This window comes from Numida meleagris, chromosome 4, assembly GCF_002078875.1.
Source record: "Numida meleagris isolate 19003 breed g44 Domestic line chromosome 4, NumMel1.0, whole genome shotgun sequence".
In the NCBI taxonomy this organism is placed as follows: domain Eukaryota; kingdom Metazoa; phylum Chordata; class Aves; order Galliformes; family Numididae; genus Numida; species Numida meleagris.
Window position 1 is genome coordinate 8880176 of NC_034412.1, and position 8616 is coordinate 8888791.

The following is an 8616-nucleotide window of genomic DNA, read 5'->3' on the forward strand; positions in this document are numbered from 1 at the left end:
GTGATAAGCTGCTAACTAGGTAAGCAGCACAGCTGCAGCTTTGTCAGGTGTTCTCTTGCCAAAAAATCACTTGTGATGAGTTTTGCCTTTTTTTTTTTTTAATTCCATTACGGTTAAGTTTTATAAATGATCTCAGTTTTGACTTAGGACATTGTATTCAGATTTCTCTTTCTTTTTGAAGTTTTTTTTTTTAAAGAGTGAATCTCTTGAAGTGCTTTTTCCAGTAGAAGAGGACTTGGGGGGGGGGGGAGGTGTAATGATCTTTTCTTCCCTTTTAATGTTTAGTTGCAGGGAAAAAACTTGTGAACAGGCTGAGTGTATTGGAGAAGGCTCTGGGGAGACCTCGCTGCAGCCTTCCAGTCCTTGAGGGGAGCTTATAAGCAGAAGGGAGAGCGACTTTCTACATGGCCTAATGGTCATAGGACGAGGGGGAATGGCTTTAATCTAAAAGAGGGGAGATTTCAGTTAGGTGTTAGGGGGAAATTCTTTACTCAGAGGGCAGTGAGGCCCTGGCACTGCTGCCCAGAGCCGTGGTGCCCCAGCCCGGGAGGTGCTCAGGGCCAGGCTGGAGGGGGCTTTGGCAACCTGGACGAGTGGGAAGCGTCCCTGCCCACAGCAGGGGGTGGGAACTGGGTGGTCCTTAAGGTCTCTTCCAACCCAAGCCATTCTGTGATCTGCTGCTCTCAGTTTGGCGCTGCACAGCCTACGGCCAGACCTGGGAGCTCCTAACTCCCACTGATACTGATAGTTAACAAATAGCAAGGATATACATCTGAAGGGGCTCATTTTTTAAATGTAATGTAGGTTTTGGGTAATCAGGTGCCCAATTTACTGAATTACTGTACTGCTAATAGTCAAGTCTGTTTACATCTCAGGGTGTTGTGAAGATAAATGAATCTGTCAGTGAGATGCTCAGATTGTCTCATTTGTTATTTTTCTCTCGTACGCGGCGTTTGATAGATGGCACACTGCTTTCTATGCAAATAGCTTCACCCCGGCTGGTTTTCGTGTTTGTCTGTGGGAAGATGTATCTAAAAATGGTGGATTTTCTTTTTTTTTTTTGACATTTGAAATTACAGTTGGGGCGGTTCCATCCTGCAGCTTGTGTTGGCTGGGGACTTGGATTTTTCCAGCCGGAACCACACGAGGTGCCCAGCCCCGCTGCAGATTCTTTCTGCCGTGCTACTGCTGCTCGTTTTCTCTCTGACTTGCTGCCTGCAGCCCCATCTCCCTTGCTTTGGTACCTGGGGAGGGATTTCAACTCGTTAGCTTTCTGCCAGGAGATGAGGGTGGATTATGGGGCTCTCCAGGGACGATGCTCTCCACCTTCTCCTTGTTTTCCTGGCGGATAGTAAGCACATCTTTTAGAACAAGCCGGGCTACGTATATGCACAGACTGTGGCATGAGAGGTTGGAGAACCACAATGAATGGTTCCTCACACCGTTCCTACAGCAGCCGTCTCCCTTCCCCCCTCCGCACACAGAATTTTAAAGCAAATGTTACCCCGGAGCACAGAATTTGCTGAAGCATCCGTTTCTTCCCAGGAGCTCCAGAAAGAAAAGTGATCAATATGAAGAGTCTGTGGGAGCCTGCCCGGGAACTGTGTGTGTTAGAGAATCAAGTCAATACACAGATCTCACAGCTCCTCCCTGTACCTCGCTCAGGTGAGCAGCGGAGCAGGGGCTGCGACAGGGCCCGGGCTGGGCTGGTGCCGTATCCCTGTTCAGAGAAGCACTGCAGGTATGCAGGAGCCTTACTCTGATACGGAAACACCTGAGCGGTGTTACAGAAGAGATTTTTCCAGGGTAGGCTTAAGATCATTGCTAATTATCCCTTTGAAAATGTGACTGTTTCATACTTGCCTGTAACTCCAGTGACTAATCCACTGGTGCGGGCTGTTTGAAGGCTGCCGCAGCCGCACCGGCTGAGTGAAGTGAGTCTCTTCTCTTCATGCTCAGCGGCTGAAGAATTCCCATGAGTGCCAGTTACCAGGTCAACAGCAGTGGAGCAACCTTTGATATTAATATTTATAAGCTAAAAAAGCACAAGTGTGATCAGTGTTATTCTTTTTTTCTAGTGTCATATAGGAAGCTCTTCCTTTTCTAGCATTTTTCAAGTGGTGGAGAGGAGCGTTTGTTTGTGTGGAATTATCTGTTATTGTTAGCAACGTTCCTGCTTCCCTGCAGCACAGTGACATTGCCTTTATCCTTTGGAAGTGACAAAAATTGGTAAATGAGATTAACAAGCCTCAGTCTAAGTGAAAACTGAATCTGTGCCTCTTCAGCTCTCATTGCATATATTCTGGTCAAGGGTTGGTCGGTTCGTTTATTCGCTCCATGACTCTTTTCCTTGGCCTCTTGCGAGTCAGAAGACATTACTGAGACTCAGCTTGAGCAGCCTGTATTAGAGCTTCACCGAGAATTCCAGGTGCTGCTGCATTTGGGGACGTAGATAGCTTGTTCTCCTTAATTCCTTCCCAATCAGAAATTGGATGAATCTTCGGGATGCAGAAACGGGGAAAATCCTCTGGCAAGGAACAGAAGATCTGTCCGTACCCGGGGTGGAGCACGAAGGTACGGCCGTGCTGTGCGTTTGGGGCTGGCTGGCACTGTACTTCTTGGTCAGCAGAGCTGCTAGCATACCGTGCTTCAAAGGACACCTGGAACATGTGGAGAAGGATGGGAATGAATCGGTGTCTGGCAACAGGGACAAGTTAAACAGTGCTAAGCCAGAAGCTCGGTTGGTTAAGGAATGAGCAGCTCACCTCGATCAGAGGAGCTGGGGGAATTAATTAAAGCATATTCTGGCATGAGATTAATGTCTATTGTACAAGGAGTTGATCAGACCTTATCTGCTGTGCAGTTCAGTCATCCATCTTCTAGATAGGTGACTGCAAACTTGACCAGGTGCGGAGAACAGCTATTAGAAAAAGCCACTGGAAAGGTTAAGGATGAGGGGATGGTCTTCCTTAGGAAAAGAGAGGGGGGAAAAGCCATTCCCATAGAGCTTAGCAGGGAAAGAAGGCTGAGATGGATAGAGGTACAGAAGGAAAATGAGTTTAAAAGAAGTAAATGAAAATGTTCCGCTTGATGTTATAAATATCAATTAAAATCTCTTAGATCAAGGGTTTAAAGACTACACAGTCCTACTTTTATTAAAAGTAACCTTTTCTTTTGTAGTTTCACAGTATTAAAGCAAACCTGCTCATCAAGAAATGTAATTACTAAATTGCAGAATAGTTTTAATAAGTCATTTTACACTTAACTGCAGAGGGCTGTTTATTCAGAACAGGCTGCAGTCCGTACGTGTGAGGGCAGTAAAGAATGGTGCCGTGCAGGTTTCCAAGCTGAAAAAAAGACAAAAAACAATCAGAGCACTTCTTAATTTAAAACTCTTCCTTGGCACTTTCAGCTTTCTTTTTTTATTTTGGCAAACCACGGGCTGCGTCGCTTTCCCTGGGATAGGATGGCAACTTGCATTCCCTCACCCTCCTGCTCTCTCGGCTGGTCTCATATGCAGGCCCTGCTCCATTAAGCTGTTTTACATTAGCTGGATTTGCCTGGGGTTTGATAGACTCTTCCTTTTATTACACAGCAGCCTGCTGTCTGCTCCGGAACAGTTTGGTGGGTTTTTCCATTTAGGAACAGTTTGGCACATACAGCACATACCAGCTGTATTCCCTCCCTGCTTTATTTCTAATAAATTTACATGAAAGAAACATTTTCTAATACACAGGAAGGATTATGTACGATCACATCATTTACATACAGCAGGCTTTGGAGATTTTTGGTACAGTCTCCTGACTTGGACCTTTCAGCAAATGAATATCTGCTGCAAAGTGCCCCTGCTCTTACTCCTTCACCTCTGAAAAAGCCATATGAAAGATCTCATAGGTACGGTTTGCCTCTTGTATCTGTGTCCAGGTATCTTGGATCGCTGATTACTTTCTCTCTTAAACTGTCAAATTCTGAAGCTGACTTTTCTACCTGTGGCCGTTCAGGTGACTGAAACTGCTGCTGGGCTGAGAAGCAGCCCTTTGTGGTTTGCTGGGGACACGTGGTATGAAAGGGAAGAAGTAGTGAGAAGGAGCAACACTCGGTGCTCTGCTCTGTAGCAGCCCTTCGGCTGCACAGTTCCTAAAGCGGAAACTTAAGTTGCATCTCACATTTTGACTTAACCTTTTTTTTCAGCAATAAACAGCTAAGAGCTAGGAGTCAGAGAGAGCAGTGCTGTGCTCCCGGCTCTGGGCAAGGTGCTTTGCCTGTTTGCATCTCAGATTTCACTCCCACAAACACAAAAGCAAAGCAGGGGGAGCCCTTTGTGTTTGTATTTCTCCTGCTACTCTGATCTTGTACTGCACTAATCAGTATTTCAAAGTATACTGTAATAGCAGCTGGGTTCGTTTTACTGTGTCCTGATAATGGTTGTGTATCTGTTTGACAGCTCGAGTTCCTAAAAAAATCCTGAAATGCAAAGCAGTGTCTCGGGAGTTAAACTTTTCCTCAGCAGAACAGATGGAGAAATTCCGACTGGAACAGAAAGTTTATTTCAAAGGGCAGTGTCTAGAAGGTACGCACGCATCTGCAGCGCGGGAGGGAACCCCAGCATGGCGGGGATCAGAGGCACTCAAGCGGGTCGAACACAGACATCTTCATTTTTCAGAGTAGCACTGAAGCATTCGTCTTATCAGGACGAATGGGCCGCAGCATTAGGGATAGCATTTCATAAGTGTATTAACGCTTCGTTATGTAAGCCAGAAATCTGGGTAATCACGCTGCGGGGCACAACTCCACCGCAGGCTGCCTGAGGCTAGGAAACACGTTATGTCAGCGTCACCCGCGGTGGGCACGCGTGCATCTTCCTCAGCAGCACCTCTTGCTCCCTGTGGGCAGGCTGCGGCCTGGGCCACGGAGCTCTGCTGCACTTTGGTTACGGCAGTGCCACCGCCAGTCGTCTGCGTGCCTCCACGCGGCACGGCTCAGCTCAGCTCAGCTCCGTCGCTGCAGCACGGCTCTTAATCTGGGGGGAGGAGGGGCAGATAAACATCGATCTCCTGGTGTTTGGGGTAACCAGCTGTACTGGATCCGGGGGATGGCTGCAAGAGGGGAACGTGACTTCCCCGTTCCTAGTTAGGTGGGATGGAATTTCCACTGACGATCAGGGAAGCGGCGTGCCTTTATCATGTCCGTCAGCTATTACAGAAAGGGAGCATCAGCATTAAGAGGAGGGCAGGGTTCGGTGCAGCACAAAGTAATTTAAATGTAAAATGTTGGCAGAGGAGTTAGGATAGTTCAGGGAGTTCCCCAGCCTGTCAGGTGAAAAGCAAAAGGACCATTGGTTGTATTATTTTTTCTTCTTTCAAATGCGTCTGAATCTTGTTTTTTACTTTGCAGAATGGTTCTTTGAATTTGGTTTTGTGATTCCTAACTCCACAAACACTTGGCAGTCCTTGATAGAGGCAGCACCTGAATCACAGATGATGTCAGCTAACGTTTTAACGTGAGTGCCTTGGGCTTACGGAGTCTGAGAGCAGGTGTGACATTTCCTTGGGGGCCGCAGTGGGAATGGAGAGAGCTGCTACCAACCGAGTCACCCTCACTGCTGTTAGCCACTGAGAGACCAAAGGGGCTAAGCCAACCTCGTTATCTTTTTTCCCATAGGTCCAATTTGCTGTTATATAGCAATAAAAGTTTGGAGAAACTGGAACTGATCCCTCTTTAGAGCTGCTTTCATATTTTGAAAGGCGATCTGTAAAAGGGTTTTAAAATGCTTTACAACTTAGTACCCCTTACATCCACGTGGGCCCATAAAAAAGAGATGTTTGGGCTATTCTCAGATACAGCTCTTGGTAACTGAATCTTGCCCAAGGTGGGTGTTTATCATGTGATGCATCACCCGTGGGAGCTGCTCTGGTGTCTGTTACATCACTGTAGCTTTTTGCCAAGCTTTGTGTCTTTCACGTGTGAGTATAAATTATACATGTAGTCATATGGAGTTGTATCTGGGGATACAACACCTTTAACAGTCATTTTACTGTAATCCATAATGGGATTCACACGCTTCCCTCATAAACATCTAGCCCAGGCCAGAGTCTGCACGTCAACTTCTGAGTAGGTCAGAACAACGCAGGCCGGGCACTGCTCTGAATGCGAACAGCAGGGCACAAGCTTTGTGTAGATGAAGGAAAAAGCTCCTGGAGGAAAGCCCCAGGGAAGCTGTAATCACTGATGAAGGGCCTCCCTCCCTGCTGTGGCTGATGCGGTGCTAGATGGGTGCTGGCAAGCACACAAGGAGCAGATTGCCAGCAGAGACAGAAGGCTGTGGGAATCCTTGTGCCAACACGAGGCAGATAGGGAGCAGCTAGTCTCACCGCAAGGTCACCGTGTCCTCTGGAAGACCTCCCTCTCCTGCATTTTCCCTCTCGTTCCATCTGGAGGAAAGCCAGGCACACAGAGCAGGCACTGGGATGGGAACCACCAGCACTGATTCTATTCACAGCACGTTTCAAAGAGATAGTGGGCTCAGAAGACAGTATTAGCGTGGGGCTAGTGCTTCCCGGCACCGCCTGCTCACAAGGTTGTAGGTGCCACACGTGCCCTTGGCTCGCAGAGCTGGTGGCTCCCAGTCTGTACAGGAGGTGCCAGTTTAGGAATCAGAGCAAGGAGACATCAGACAAGTCAGTACTGACCGTCTTAGGACACCACGTCGTTTTCAGGATTTTGAGTCTTGAGGGTCCAGTTCTCAAATGACACAGAATTTTCCAATGTTCCGTTCTTTCCCCGGAGTCTGTCCGCTTGCAGTGAGCAGCGTTTCTGTCCCAGGAAGGGGAGGGCACAGCGGGGGCGGTGGGAGCTGCTCCACGTGGGGATGTGGTGGAGGGATCCTTCAGCCCCAGTGGGCGCAGGGCTGGGACGCAGCGCTCCCTGCACCTGGCTCTGAGCTCAGGCTGGTGGAGCGGGGGTAGACGTCAGCCCAGGCTCGTGGCAGCACGGAAGGGAGCAGCTGGTTTCTGCCGTGCATTCTTCTAACACCTCTTCTTTCTCCTCTTCCTTCCACAGTGGTAATGTTATTATAGAAACCAAATTCTACGACGACGACCTTCTTGTAAGCACTTCCAGAGTGAGACTTTTCTACGTTTGAGATGGGGCTTTTTGGAGCTGTTTTAGTTTCCCTCCATGCAGTTCTTGGTGCAGAACCTCCTGACTATCCAGTGGAAGACACACTCCTGTAGGCGGTGACCCTGGGGACCACCTCCACGTGGCTTGTGACCTTTGCCCATCGGTTATTTTGCTTTCTTCTCTGACCAGACCCGACCAAACCCTCAGAGACGGGCCCATCTGCTCAGCGGTGCGTGGGGGAATAGAGGCTGTCTCTGAAAAATGGGCAAACGATGGTCATGCAGAACCAGTGCTGTAAATTATGTTAGTTTCCTCCTTTGTACTTCCATGGATCCTGTTAAAAATCTTCCCATTCCACTCACACCAAACTCGATGCGTTTCCTTTTTGGGGGATTAAGTTGACCTTTCCATTTTCTCACGTTGTAGTTTTTTATCCCTTCACTGGATTTCTGTGTAACCGGTCCACGCTTCCTCTTCCCCTGACCTTGTAAAATAGACTGTGATATCACCTAATGTAATTAAAACAAATTTCTCAATTAAAACATTCCTACCATCCGAAGAAGGGAAGCAACATTGATTCCGTGCGTTTTTCTTTCCGTTACAGGAATGCCTGGCAGCACACACACACGCACACACACACACACACACTCTCAGCACTCACATCAGCAGCAGAACAGGGCTCTCTGTATTTCTAGCCACTCTGAACTCTTGGGAAGAGTTTGTCTTCAGCCGCTCGGTGTGTGTGGGGGAGGTAGAAGGCATCGAAATAATAAAAATATATTAATAAAAGGTTGGGAGGATTGGGAGCGGGTACCTGTGAGTCCCGTCCTGCTGCCCATGCCAATGCTGCAGCGCTGCCGCCCTCCAGTGGCTCTGTGGGAAGCAGCTCGCGGCTGCTGCTGTCCTGGGATCGACCTCTCCCAGTTTCCCCCGGTGCCTCCCGGTGCAGCTCTGCCATCTCTGCCCGTTCCTGCGACAGAGAATTCACAGCAAAGAGAGAAGCAGGACTGGAAGGGGCCAGGGCAGAGCACGTGGAATAGGCACGGAGGGGCCCGCAGACCAGAGGGCATCCTGACTGCAGGGCAGCTGCTGAGCTGCTGGGATGGGTTTCGGCCATCACCTGGGAACGCACTGCGAGCTGGGACCAAGAGCATGGGAACCTCTGCCGTCCTTCATCCTCCCCAGCTCTGGGGACCTGATGCCGTCCGAGGATCGTGATGCTGCTGCTGGCAGCCCCTGAGCAAGGCCCTTGCCCCAGGCAGCGCTGCGGGGATCCGCCAAGCACAGCCCGTGGGGCACGCACGTCACCGCTGCCCAGTGACCCCTGTGCAAAGGAGAAGCGATGGAATTGGAAAGTGGCGCTGGTTCCCTCTTTTTAATCTGAAGAAAGTTCCCACTTGGAAACTCCCAGCATCTGCAGGGCAGGGATGCTCCTGCCAGCCCGTGCCACACACCCAAGCTTGAGAATGGCTCTACGGCTGAGGGGAGCACTTTGGG

The 8616-nt window shown here is 49.1% G+C and overlaps 1 protein-coding gene across 3 annotated transcripts; it reads left to right on the plus strand.

The window, feature by feature from the left end:
- PDE6D (phosphodiesterase 6D) lies at positions 244 to 7690 on the plus strand. Of its 3 annotated transcripts, none has more exons than XM_021394103.1 (4): positions 244 to 1665; positions 4445 to 4570; positions 5395 to 5500; positions 7060 to 7690. In XM_021394103.1, exons 1-4 carry the CDS (start codon positions 1572 to 1574, stop codon positions 7139 to 7141), a joined length of 408 nt encoding a protein of 135 aa, XP_021249778.1. In that variant the 5' UTR covers positions 244 to 1571; the 3' UTR covers positions 7142 to 7690. The 3 variants fall into 3 exon arrangements, with proteins under 3 accessions (XP_021249778.1, XP_021249779.1, XP_021249780.1); XM_021394104.1 differs by lacking the exon at positions 244 to 1665 and adding an exon at positions 1698 to 2574; XM_021394105.1 differs by lacking the exon at positions 244 to 1665 and adding an exon at positions 2587 to 3894.

Excerpts from the sequence above, each read along its gene's own strand:
- PDE6D (XM_021394103.1), top strand. The coding sequence starts at position 1,572 with ATGAAGAGTCTGTGGGAGCCTGCCCGGGAACTGTGTGTGTTAGAGAAT. Across the intron at positions 1,666-4,444 it reads CCTCCCTGTACCTCGCTCAG|CTCGAGTTCCTAAAAAAATC; the intron begins GTGAGCAGCGGA and ends TCTGTTTGACAG. Across the intron at positions 4,571-5,394 it reads CAAAGGGCAGTGTCTAGAAG|AATGGTTCTTTGAATTTGGT; the intron begins GTACGCACGCAT and ends TTTACTTTGCAG.